Below are 13,235 nucleotides of genomic sequence, written 5' to 3'. Positions count from 1 at the left end.
TGATTGTGCACTAAGGAGGGTAAATCACCAGATAGTAATATTGTGAATGTGACAAAAATTTACCATGCTGTGGTTGGCTGGCATGTTTTACATGACATGTGATGCAACATGCTATACTGTCAGTCCTCTCTAATATGAACACTGAAGGGAAAGAGCAAAGTGTCTGTCCCAGCGAGGTCACCACAAATTAATGGCATCTACTTTACAATTTCACTGGAAGTTTTAACATGTTTAGTACAGTGCTCTCAATAAGACCTGGCACCTGCCAGAGCTCCAGCGAGTATTCTCTTGTGAATCACTAGGTAAACTTTGGAAGCTTAAGTAAACTTATGAAGTGAGACCTAAAACACCTCGAGATCCCCTAGAGTTCTTTCAGTTGACTTTTAATTTGCATTATAAACAAGTTTTGATTAAAATGATTGATATTGTCATATAATGTATTCCAGTGTACATTTCATAAATTTCCAAGAATATACTGACTCAAATTTGAACAGTGACCATATTTCCTTTCAGAGCACTTAAGTGTGAAATTCATGGAGCAGGTTTACAAGTCAGCTAAAGGTAGATTTTGACTGGAAATAATACAATCAGTTAAACAATTGTTATGAAGGGGACAAATATGTGATGATCATCTACAGAAGTTTAACACCGAAAACTCTGTTTGAAGCCATTTTATTCTGATTGGAAGTAATTAGATAACAAGAGGGAAATTGTTGTTCATGTTATCCTCCGGTGGGTGCTTTACCGAGGTGACCACCTTCTTCAAATCTTATTGAAAGCACTGCTAGTAAGAAAAAACAGGTACACACTGGGATCTTAATGTGCAAACATACAGTATTGAGACACAGAAGAATGAAACCAACTTCAGAATAATGTTGCACCTAAAAGAGTGGTAGTATACTTCAGTTTGTGAAATAATTGTTTTTCAAAAGTTTTCAATGGCAGTAAATAGTAGCGAAATTAAAAAAATTGCAAATTTTAGCCACATAAACCTTCAAAAGTCTTAACATTTTTCGGAAATACTCAAATACTCCACCTGTCTAAAAAAAGTTTATGATGCGAGGTTTTGCCAAATGAACTCTCTGGCAATTATGCCTTTGATTTGTCAGTGATTAGACACTGCTTTTGCTAAGTATATCCTTTGGCAAGGCCTAGCTTCAGTAAAAAAAACATCAATGTTTGTGTAACTGTAAATAGGAGATTGTATCTCATACATCAACTCCTGTCACCTGACCACTTAAGCATATGCTGTTTAAGGCAAAGATTTATTGTCCCTTATCCATTTTAGAGAGTCCACTTAGCAGAAGTTTTTTTTTAAGAAAACAATTTTGTTTGTTAGGCTTTGGTTTCAACAAGAGAAATTTTCTGTAGTATTAAAGTGTACTGAAGGAGTGGCTCACCTGTCATTTTTAGCCTTTGTTAAGAGATCAGTGGATGGTTTTTTTCTAGAGTATTATGGGGAGGACATTACTTAACATGTGAATGTGCAAGATTATGAGACAAGAAAGGGTTTTTTCTTGCTCATAGCATAAGCTATGGAAACCAATCTTGTGTTTTTTTAATTAGAAGGCATAGTTATTTTCTAGAGGATTATAGGGAGAACATTACTAAAGATCATGTGATTGTGCAGATTATGAGACAGGGAAAGGTTGTCTTGTTCTCAGAGTAAGCTACAGTTGCTGTGAAAAACTGATCTTGTGTTCCTTAATTAGAAGGCAGTTGTTTTTAAAAAAGAAAGCTCATTAATTATGCAAACTTCTGATTATAGAAACACTGAGGTATACTGAAATTTATACTGTTCACAGTTTGTTTGATTAGGTTTGTTAGCAAAACATCAAAACAGGTAAGCAGCGAAGTGGATTATCTAGATTTGCATTTTTTCTCCCTTTTCATTAACTAAGGACCCACCCCTTGACCTGCAAATAACTACCTACAAATTCATGTTGCTCACATGCAAGAACAAACTGTCTTTTACAGCAAAGAATATTCAGCTCATGAGTAGATGTCTTTCCCTATCAGTGGAAAATGGCAGATCACTTCTATAAGCTATTCGATTTGCAAATCTTAAAATACCTTATAATGAAGGTAAACTCCATAAAATATTGAACAAGACCATTGCAAAATATTCTGATTTGTTAGTAACACACCCATCCGTTGTTTGCCTCAGTCTTCCTCCATGGTAAATCATCAGTCTGCCATTAAGAATTCACTTTATTTTGCTTAACCATGTCCAAAAATTGTTGATTTGTTGATGACATCTGAGTGGAGGATAACATTTATGGGAGCACTCCCAAAAAACAGAAGTCAATTATCAGGATTGAGCTTTGTCTTAAACAATAACCTCACTGAATACAAGGTAATCCAAGTTAGCAATTACTAATAGAGGTGCTGTACACAGTTTATGAAATAAAACAAAAGGGTCTATCAAGGAAAAAAGTTGAGATTAAAGAAATGAAGATACTTTTCAATACCTCAAAAATAATAGAGGGCCTTTGTATATTTCACTGTCTTATTTTAACTCAGATTTCCATTAAATTTTTGCAATCATAATAAACACAACTATTACCTTTCAGAACATTCAGTGGATACTATTTTGCTATGATTCTCTCAGCTGACCTTAAACCCTAATATGCTGTACAATAAGTTCATGGAGAGAAAATTTCTGTCCTTTCAAGAGCTTCAAAGAAGAAAATGATTGTTGAAAGATATGTGGAGTTGATATATCAAACTTAAATGTCTCCCAGTTGGTTTTCATTTAGGGTGGGGTGGGTGGTACTCAACCAAAAACACCTAAGGATGTGGCCCCCTTAGATCCAAATCCTTATCCTTCACAGGCCACTTTTAATAAAAAAGATAGCCCTTTGATATAAAAAAAGAAGAAGAAACCCTCCAAACAGTGGTAAAAATTGAGTTACAGTAAGTTACATCCCTTTTATTCACATGACTGATGACTGGCTAATCCTCATTAACCAAACAGGTCAAGAGAATAAAAAAATTGGAGGGGGGGTGGGGGATGGGGGATGGGGTGGTACTCAACCAAAGACACTTAACCCTTTCACTCCCAAGATCTAATTCTCCTTACTATCTGCCATACAATTCTTGTGATGTTAGTTCAGAGAATTTGATATTGGATCAACTTATCATCCCATGATTGACATTCTTCTCTATTCTCATCACTTGCCTGCTTGATATTGTATTGATATTGTAAGGAGAAATTCTGTCTTGGTCACTTGTGGGGGTTAAAGGGTTAAGGATGTGGTCTTTTAGATCCAAATCCTTATCCTTCATCGGCCACTTTAAACCATAAAGATAGCCCTTTGATTTAAAAAAAAAAGAAAATGGAGTTACAGTAAGTTACATCCCTTTTGTTCGCAAGACTGATAACTGGCTAATCCTCATTAACCAAACAGGTCAAGAGAATAACAAAAATTTTCTGGGATATCATTTGGATCTGACCCCCAAATAGTCAGGACTAGCCCAAATAGAAATTTATTGACACTGATTAGTTTGCTGAAGGCAGTTAAGGCTAAGCATCCCTGGGCAAGCATATTTAGAAACCACCCTCCCCTCCCCCTCAAATTCCACCCGTGGAAGGAGGGTTTTCCTGGACTACATACAAGAATATCAGCATGGGTCCTTTGCGCTATCTACGTGCTCATTTCAACGGTTCATTTTATATTTCTAACAATTCTTCGGCAGTGAGCAGTTTTCATTTCTTGCATTGCGTTTTCCAACTCTGAAGTAAGGTGAATCAAGTTCACTGGATCAGTTTGAAATATGTCTGCGGACTTCTTCTCTCCCTGTTTTGTATGCAACCTCATAAAGATCACAGGGTTTGTCTGATGCTGCAGTGACCTGCTGGCAAGCTCTACATCGAATCTCCATTCCAGGTCGTGGTAATGTGGGGTTCGCAAGCTCATCTCTCCCAAGATGTTCCTAATTTCTTTGCGATTTTCCAAATACATCTTCAACAATGCACCGATCATTTCTTCGGAGAAACCAAGTGTCATGATGGAATCTTGAAAATCAATTTCGCCGACCATCAAGCGAGAACTCTCTGTGAAGACATGCTGTAAACCACTAATTCCATTTTTCACGGTGTCCACTTCAACAGCGAGCTTTTGAGCGGCAGCTTGGAAGATTTTGGGATTCGAAGAGCCTTTGAGAATAGAATCCAGGGATATTCGGGCAAACTCAAGGACCACATCGAGTTCCAAAGATGTTAAGAACTTTAAATGTTCTTTTTGCTGCTCAGAAAGAATAAGAAGCATAATAATCCTGATAAGCGAGACAAGCAATACAGAATCTGTATGGAGGAAAGGAGTGTAGACTGAAAGCAGGTTGAGGATTCCTGGAAACTAATCAACTTGGTAGCCAAGCTTTACATTCATTATGGCGGACGATGTCTAAAATTGCACTTGCTTTTCCGACGAAATGGCCTCGGTCAATACGTTATCAGAAGTGTTAGAAAACTTATCAATCGAAGCGAAAGAACTATATCTCAGTTCAGAGGTGTCAAGGCTTGGAAAACCTCCGACTCCCCTGGAATTTGTGAGGGACTGGGTGAGCCCTAATGTTCCAGTTATCATCAAAAACGCGTTCAATCATTGGCCAGCGCTTAAAAAATGGAATTGTGATTATTTGAGACAGAAAATTGGACACAAGACCGTAACTGTTGCGGTCACACCCAATGGATATGCTGATGCGGTAGTGGGAGATAGGTTTGTCTTACCAGAAGAACGGGAGATGGAATTCTCCAAGTTTGTAGATATTCTTGAAGGAAAATCTAAAGAAAGAGGGATATTTTATGTTCAGAAACAAAATTCCAACTTAACGAGCGATTTTAAAGAATTATGCGAAGAAGCAGCATGTGATGTACCTTGGGCAACCCAAGCATTTGGCAAAAATCCTGATGCAGTCAACTTTTGGATGGGAGACAAAAGGGCAGTCACCTCGATGCACAAAGATCACTATGAAAACTTGTATTGCGTGATTTCTGGTACTAAAGTTTTCACATTGTTACCACCAAGTGATCTGCCTTTGGTTCCTTATGAATTATATTCACCAGCCAGATATAAAGCTAACAATGATGGAGTATTTGAAATTGTTGATGAAGTTGATGAGAACTTAACAAAAACAGCACCAAAACAAAAAGTGCCCTGGATTGCTGTTGATCCACTGAATCCAGATCTGAATAAATATCCGAACTATGCTAAAGCTAACCCTGTCAATTGTGTAGTGAATGCAGGGGAGATGCTATATCTACCTTCCTTGTGGTTTCATCATGTTCAACAATCTCATGGGTGCATTGCAATCAATTTTTGGTATGATATGGACTATGATATCAAGTACAACTACTACAAATTTGTTGAGGCTGTGGCTGGCCTTGCCAACAATCATTCGTAAATTTTTTTTTCTGCTGGGAAGCAACGGCTCACTTTTGACAACTCATACAAATTCAGAGGCCCTTCATTGGAAATTATCCTATCATGATAGGTGAATATTTTTGTTGATTCTGCTCCAGCACAAGTCTGTCATCAACATCAGTGGGCTGAAAAACAGATAGAGTTTGACTTCTTCTAGGTATTCTTTGAAACTTGGAAAATCTTGTTGAAATCAAAGTCAGTGTTTTTTTACTTGTCTTAGATGCAGACTTGTCGAATGATCAAGTTGTGACAGAACTGTTTCTCACTGTAAGATAACCTCTCACAAATTGGTTGTTTGATTCAGGTCAACTCTTGCCATGCCATTAGTCCCACAGCTAAGCATATCATGTATAGCTACAGTGCATGATTTCTACAGGTAATCATGTCAAGTTTGCACACTTTTTATTGCTTGCTCATTTGTATATTTTTACAAGTTTAGAAGTAAATTATCAGTTCCACTTACTGTTGTGACCATTTTTTTTCATTCAGTGTATAATAAAACAATTATTACATTCAGTTTTTGTGATATCCAGATTAAACAAGATCTTGTTAAGGGTTACCAGCCAAAGACTTTGACTTGGGCTGTTGACCCCCACCTTGACCATTCTGGTTATCACAAAAGCGTCATCCAATAATTGTTTATCATTACCAAAGCTTATTCTGTGTGTAGTTCCCTCTGATCAAGGATGTGTTTCCAATGTAAACATAAGTTGTGAGTGATTGAAGAGCTACCTTCCTTATAAGATGCCTTTCCTGAGAACAGTTTAAGTGAGCCAGTGGCATTAGCTCACACCTGGAACTTACCAAGGTTAATTCAAGAGCACTAATTTACATTATTCCCTTTAAAATATTCAGTTGAGATTCTTTGATTTAACTTGACATAATTAATCTTTAACCATGAAATAGTAATGGGAAAAAAATGAAGTAAAATGATGAGGTAACGATGCTTGTTTTATCACTGTGTGAAGTTATTTCACATGTTCTCTACTTAATTGCACAGGAAACACTTGAACCTCGCATCAGAACTACCACCTCCACCACATACAATTTAACCCTTGAACTCCTAAGATCTGACTGTTAATCCTCCCCTCTAGCTGCTATACATTTATTTGTCCAAGTCTGGTTTTTGATCAAGATGACAACATTACCTGATGAGACCGAGTATTCTCATTACCTTTTTGCTGGATAATGTATGAATACTATGAGAAGAAGTTACATGTTGATCAACTATGATAGTTAGGGCATTAATTTAGTTTCTTCTTCCAATACAAATTAACAATTAGTCTATTGTTCAACCTGTTTCCCCTATTTTAAATGATACCATTTTGAGAAATAAAATTACTCCATATGGTTAATTCCATTCATTATACAATCCAGATGGTTTTCATGTCATTACACAAATTCTCAGTTCCCTTTTTAATCTGGGCTTTCAATGCAGGGAAGCAAAAATGCCACAACACAATGAGGGAGGAAGCAAACTGTGACACAGTTGTTTCTCATCATTTTTTTTTTAATAAACAAGAAATTAAATTAGTTCTGGTAACTACAGCAAGAGTAACCACAGGAGATAGGCCTTTCCATGCTAGAAAAAGATTATAACAAATTTAACCCAGCAAAGAGCAAGAGAAGATTACCAGATAACAATTCAGTATTTCCACATTTTCCTCTAAAAAGAAATGATAAATGTATACCTAGATGATGAAGAGGCCTATTTTTTTTTTCTGCAGGCTTCTTCACATGAAGCAATTTGATACACCACCTAAATCTCAGTCACACACCATTTAATTAGGTGTGCTTTGTGGAGATCTTTTCAGTCAATAAAAATGCCTAGATGCATCAGATTCAATTAAAGTTCATCCTTGGCTTTTGTTTCTTCTTCTTCATCTTCTGTTGCACTCTCTTCACTTTCTGTTTCTTCCTTACCCTCCTCTGTTTCATCTTCTTTTACCTCCTCAGATTCTTTGCCTTCTTCTTCCTGCAGAAATGAAGAAAGCAAACAATTAAAGTAACCAATTTTTTATCAACATACTATGGACTTTTTTTTTTAGTGTACGTTATGAGCATTTGAAGCTAGGTATTTTTCCCCTAAAGACACATTTGGGCTTGAAAAGACAAGTCACTGTAGCATATTGAAATGAAATTAAAGTTTAATAATAATGAAAAAAGGTATAATTTTTAACTGTTTTAAATTTTTCCACTCCATCTCATCTTGATTATAAGACGCACCTCTTCCTCTTCCTCATCCTCTTCATCTTCTTCCTCTGCTTTCTTCTTGTCCTCCTCTTCTTTCCTCTTCTTTTCTTCTTCCTCTCTTTCTTTACGTTCCTTTTCATCCTGCTCATCCTTCATTTTCTTTTCACCTTCCTTGGTTTTCTCAAAAGTTTCCTTTGCAAATTGTTCTGCATACTCCACAGAATCTGTTACAAGGATATTGTCAAATATGGTTCCAGATTTAACCTGGAATAAGAAAAGGATTAAAAAAAAAAAGCTCTGTTAGACCCCACTCTTTGACAAGTCACAAGTAGTGAACAGAAAACAGTTATGGCTTACCTGCCACAGATCAAATCCAATGGCACCAATGTCATCATACTTGTAAAGTTTGTCATCAGGTTGGTATTCAGGGTTGTCAATTTCTGGGTGGATCCACTCTCCCTTGTAGTTAGGATTGTCAATCTGTTTGGGTTTCCATTCTCCCTAGAGGGGAAAAAAGGTAGAATAATTAAAACTGTTGAAATTAAAATGAGTACATATGATGATCAGGTCAGTTGCAAAACATCCCTTCAATTTTTGCTAACAGGGTTGTCCACCAACCTTGTAGTCTGGGTTGTCGATCATTGGAGGTTCCCATTCACCATCAATCTCATCATCCCAGTCATCAGGCTTCTTGGCATCAGGGTCAGGGATGTGCTGAGGCTTGTCCCAATCCTGAAGCAGAGAATTCTCACATTAAATTACACTGAGAACAAATGTGCTCAAAAAATAATTCGCTCTTCTTCCCAAAGTAAAAACCAAACTTCCTTCAACATGCAAATAACCTTAAGATTCTATGAATTCTTTTCTATATACCCTTGCAAGTCAGCTACAAAGTGGTAAAAAGATTTTACAAGTTCACAGGGTTACCAGATTAGACACTGAACTCACCTCAGTTAAACCTAACACACAACACTATTAAATTTACCTCAGGTTTCTTATCCTCTGGGTCATCAATCTTCTTTTTATCATCCCAGTCCTCTGGTTTCTTGGCCTCAGGATCTTTTATCTTCTTTGGTGGCAGGAAATCCCAGTCAGCTTCAAGCTCGCCACTTTCAACCTTCTCTCCATCAATACGAACCTCATAGGTGTTATCAGACTTCACAATCAGTGTGTAGAGATGGGTGAACTCATCGTCCTGAGAGAAAAATCTGCTGGTTAGGCAAGTATAACTGTTGACTTGGAAGAGAGGTTTTTCGTGAATTTAACCCATTGACATCCGATGCGCCCTAATGCGCCCAGAAATAAAACCCCTCTGAAATTCCAATGCGCCCTCATGCGCCCTGTCAGAAATGGCTTGTTTTGATTGGCTGTAGCTTAGAAACAAAACTCCCCTGGGTATTGAAAAGCAGTGAAACATGACATGCAAAAAATAAGCTTTCGTTTGAAACCAAACTCACTATTCCACGTTAACCGTGCGATTTTTGACAAATTTTTCAAAAATATGTCGTGGTCTAAGACATGGCTTCTGGAAGAATTGATGAAAGTTAATTTTCATCCGATGAAGAGCAAGAAGTCTTCGCTGGCTTTATCATCGAAGAAATTGAAAAAAGCGACAAGCTCGTCAAGCACAGCATGAACAAAACTTGCTTCGCAATGTGGATGACGAGATGGAAGACTTTTTCGACCTATGGTCGCAAGAAAGGGGAAGCGATTCCGATGTTGAGCTATACGCTAGTGAGGAGGAAGAAGGAAGCGACGAAAGTAGTGATGAAGAATCTGCCGCAGAAGAAAGCCGACCAAATGCTCTTCAATGGTCTAGCTAATTGCGACAAATTAATGTTGAGGAATTCTCCATTTGTCGTGGCCCGACCAGAGATCTCGGAGAAAATGCAACTGCCAAAGATTTCTTCAATGTATTTATCGACGATGCTTACATTGACGAAATCGTCCGATACAACGTTGCGTACGCTCGTTCGAAAGGGGATCGATCGTTCACATCTACTCAAGTGGAAATTTCAGCGTATCTCGGGCTAAACATTCTCATTGGAATCCATGAACTTCCTCAGCTGGCAATGTACTGGGATTCTGACAAGTTTGTTGGAGTTGATTGCTTAAAAAAAACGATCCCAGAGCACCGCTTCATGACTTTGGGGAAATATTTACATCTTGCTGACCCGACTGCAGAAGACCAAAACAATCTCCTCTACAAAGTTTGCCCCCTTGTAACTCGCTTGGAGCAAAAGTTTGCCTAAGCGAAGAACATATATGCTTTGTTCAAAGTGAAACTTTTCATTTAGGCGTAAAAATTGGTTTGTTCTTGCTGATGACTCGCAAAAAGTAATTTTATAGCTGCGCCTTGTGACGTGTCGCGATGTCACTATGGCGGGCAAATTCAAAATTGACCCGCGTTAGAAAGTTTAGGATTCCTTTTGTTGAGGAGAAATTTGCGATCTGTCTTTTGGTGTTGTATTTGACGGAAAGCTTTTTACATGATTATGATGGAATAAGAGTGCAAAAGAGAGTCATCATACTGATAAATACTTTCAAAGCTGAAGGCAACCTTGCTAATGACTCGCTGTACATCATGAAGTTGAATCCGTTCTCTAGCTTTAGAATTTTTTTTGAGAGAGCCTGATGCTCAAGTTGAAAATAAAATTTGACAGGGGGAAAGTTTATTATTTAATATGCAACTTTGTGCAGTTTCCCTTCAGTAGAGTGAAATGAAGACATTAAAATCTTAAATTATTTTGGCAGTGGTCTGTGTGTTCACTGTAGCAGCCATTTTCTCTGGAATTTCAGGGGGTGGTCTGAGCTCTAAGGTGTGGGGCTCAATGGGTTAATTAGCTTGGAAGCAAGTATTTTGAGATTCAATGCATTTGGTGGACAAATATCAAAGAAACTGAGATGAACCCACAACCCTTGACTAAACCTTTGCACTTGCAACTTCATTCACACATGTAACATCCTTTATATCATGCAACTTGCAATTGGTTTGAACAGATATCTCACTTTTCATTTATCTTTCTCCCAGTTTCCCCACCACAAAATGTATTATATGCTTTTTTTTTTTTTTTGTATTTAGTTAACCTTTTCACCATCCTTATACATGTTAAAAGTTTCAATTCATTGAACTGACACTTGAATACTATTAAGTTCCTATCTTTTTCACTTCTTCTCTATCCTAGCCTTAAAATGCTTTTTTTGTGTTTCGAGAATTTGGTGCCATATTAGAACAATAAGTCCAAGAGATAAATACTACCCCTCGATTATTTCAGAGTGGAAGGCCAACTAAAATTCTCACAAATGTGAGTTTGGTTGATATTTTTTTTATTTACCTTGCATCTGATGTCTTTCTTAGTCAGCAAGTTTTTCCCTTTGTAGTTAAAAATCACGTGTACTTTTTTGGTGCCAGGTCCACAGATATCAGGTCCTACAATCAGGCAAATCGATGAATACGTAAATTACACTTTAAATCAGTATGAAAGGATTAAACCTCCAAGGAAACTGTCTCTATGCTACGACTTTCTCGAGAAAAAATCCTTGCCAACAACTTACCGAACATAATGTGGTATGGAGTATCGCCATGAATGTTCTTCTGGTCCACTTTGCTGTCATAAACCTAAAGAGCAATGACGAAATGCGAAAAATCATTATAACGTATATGTACCCCCGATAACATACTGATCCCAGCACATTCAAGAACATGTTGCTGTTGGTTTCACCGGGTCCAGCTATAAATGGGCAGACAAAATAATAAATGCTCTCTACAAAAACAATAAACTTCATTCTCCATAGGGAAATTAAAATTTACTTTAAATATGTACCTTTACGTAACCCCCACCACAGTCGATGTTCTGTTCATGTTTCACTTGAAACTGGATCACAAAGGTCTTGTCTTCGTTTGAAAAACTTTCCTCAAACTTGGCCGAAATACCGTAAAATTTAGCATCTTGGCTGGTTTGAATACCTGTAAAAAAAATCAGATTTGTGTAATATGGTGCCTTGTTTACAAGTTATAAGATTGCTATTTTACGTAATTTAAAAGAATTTCTTTAAATCAGCTTTGCAGTTGAACTATCCAAAAGAAGTCATCTTTGAGTCACGAACATGCACTACGACTGCAAGTGAGGGATGTGCAGATTTGTCATATACCTTTGTCTAAATCTGCATCACCGTAGAATTTTCCAGCAGTCCAAGTAAATTTTCCAGCGTCACTTCCTTTGAAAGTGGATTCCACCCATCTGTCCTGATAACTTTGGTCTGATGGAAACAAAATTTCAGAATCGTTCAGGAATATTGTGTAGGAGCTACCTCCTGCAAAAGAAACGTAAACAACGGGAACCCACCTTCAAATTTCTCTACAAAATAGATTTTTGTCTCCTCTGCTAATACGCATGAGAATAGGGCTAGTACGAGTAAACAACCAAATGCCATGATTTTTTTAAAACCAGACTATAGAAAGTACAACTGAATCGATGACTTCAACTAAATTTCTAACTATGTCAAACGACCATGTGAACAAAACCGTTTTGGCCGGCCTTCTGCGTGGTGAGCTGTGATTGGTTAATTTTCACCATGTGGTACAAATTGTCCAACCAGAAAGCACCACACGTCTCGGCCTCCGTGACTAGATTTAGCTTCCGTGGAAGCGTCACAAGACGCGAAAGTGCTTGGGGGACCGGGCAAATTGAAAGAGACAATAAGTAAAGATTATTTGACAAGGAAAAAATGTTAAAATCTTCATTGTAACTTTCGCGTAAATACTTGTGCGTTACGCACAATGAGGTTATGAGAAATTCAATGAAATGTTGTTGAAAGAGTATTTTGAGATAAAACTTTATCACCCTGAACACAGGGGGACTTTTGGCACATTTGCCTTATTTGTGTTTTGTATACGTGGAGGTTGAGGCCATTTTGAATATTTTATACAAGAACAAAGACTCTAGACAACACTTTGACAAGTATCTTGATCACGGTGATCACTAATTGCGCGCGAGACATAATGTTTTCGAACCCAGGCTTCTCTGCGCCTCCCGAATGTGAATGTAAAAAGCGTTTCTCTGAACTTTGGTGCAAACGTTCTTGAGGAACACACCCAATCAAAGATTGACTAATCTCTTCACGGGATCGTCTTGAGGTGGTATTCATACATTACAGCGAAGACGAGTTAATATAAAACGCGTCTTTTAAATTATTACGAGCAGCCATTGACAAACGGCTCACGTGTAACGGTAGGTGGGCCGAGGTTGTGTCTGGACGTGAGAGGCCATTCAGAGAAGCGCTGACTGGCACCCGTTAAAAACAAAGGAAACACCATAATACATTCTACATGACAAAACTATCACTTCTCATCACCAAGAAAGCTTTTATCGATGATCTTCGATGCAGCGCAAAGTACACCTCAATAACAAGACTGTCGTCAACACTTAAGGGTAAGTCAACTGCGATTCCCTGACACACTTTTGCTGGAACGCGTCTTTTGCCATTTACGTTTGGCTTGGTGCTCGATTATTTTTTCGTTTAGCTACAGTTTCCGCACTCAATAAAAAACTGAGTTTAAATCTATCAGAAGTTGAAGGAGACTGCGGAAGATCGAGATTAAATAAGTTCGCTCTA

General features: G+C 37.7%; 3 protein-coding genes across 3 annotated transcripts; 1 reads left to right on the top strand and 2 right to left on the bottom strand.

The window, feature by feature from the left end:
- Nucleotides 1-2,193: 2,193 nt before the first annotated feature.
- On the bottom strand, nt 2,194-4,346 carry LOC113679967 (COMM domain-containing protein 2). Its single transcript, XM_027196952.2, has one exon. The coding sequence runs from the start codon at nt 4,269-4,271 to the stop codon at nt 3,669-3,671; it is 603 nt and encodes a 200-aa protein (XP_027052753.1). The 5' UTR covers nt 4,272-4,346; the 3' UTR covers nt 2,194-3,668.
- Nucleotides 4,347-4,374: 28 nt separating this feature from the next.
- Nucleotides 4,375-6,802, top strand: LOC113679966 (bifunctional peptidase and (3S)-lysyl hydroxylase Jmjd7). Its single transcript, XM_027196951.2, has one exon. The coding sequence runs from the start codon at nt 4,435-4,437 to the stop codon at nt 5,404-5,406; it is 972 nt and encodes a 323-aa protein (XP_027052752.2). The 5' UTR covers nt 4,375-4,434; the 3' UTR covers nt 5,407-6,802.
- Nucleotides 6,803-6,918: 116 nt separating this feature from the next.
- LOC113679965 (calreticulin) lies at nt 6,919-12,150 on the bottom strand. Its single transcript, XM_027196949.2, has 10 exons — nt 11,966-12,150; nt 11,772-11,879; nt 11,444-11,586; nt 11,175-11,238; nt 10,955-11,049; nt 8,605-8,814; nt 8,238-8,351; nt 7,977-8,120; nt 7,653-7,883; nt 6,919-7,401 (listed from the first exon to the last, which is right to left on the bottom strand). Exons 1-10 carry the CDS (start codon nt 12,051-12,053, stop codon nt 7,273-7,275), a joined length of 1,326 nt encoding a protein of 441 aa, XP_027052750.2. The 5' UTR covers nt 12,054-12,150; the 3' UTR covers nt 6,919-7,272.
- Between the last annotated feature and the right edge of the window lie 1,085 nt (nt 12,151-13,235).

The sequence above is a fragment of the Pocillopora damicornis genome, chromosome 11, assembly GCF_964200805.1.
Source record: "Pocillopora damicornis chromosome 11, jaPocDami1.2, whole genome shotgun sequence".
In the NCBI taxonomy this organism is placed as follows: domain Eukaryota; kingdom Metazoa; phylum Cnidaria; class Anthozoa; order Scleractinia; family Pocilloporidae; genus Pocillopora; species Pocillopora damicornis.
The sequence above is the reverse complement of the archived record's forward strand: the minus strand, read 5'-3'. Positions and strand labels throughout refer to the sequence as shown.

Bases quoted from the DNA above. Each gene is read 5' to 3' on its own strand.
- LOC113679965 (XM_027196949.2), bottom strand. From the start codon at position 12,053: ATGGCATTTGGTTGTTTACTCGTACTAGCCCTATTCTCATGCGTATTA. The intron at 8,352-8,604 runs GTAAATTTAATA...TCTCTGCTTCAG, and splicing joins CAGAGGATAAGAAACCTGAG to GATTGGGACAAGCCTCAGCA. The intron at 7,402-7,652 runs GTGCGTCTTATA...TCATTTCTGCAG, and splicing joins AGGATGAGGAAGAGGAAGAG to GAAGAAGAAGGCAAAGAATC.
- LOC113679967 (XM_027196952.2), bottom strand. From the start codon at position 4,271: ATGCTTCTTATTCTTTCTGAGCAGCAAAAAGAACATTTAAAGTTCTTA.
- LOC113679966 (XM_027196951.2), top strand. From the start codon at position 4,435: ATGGCCTCGGTCAATACGTTATCAGAAGTGTTAGAAAACTTATCAATC.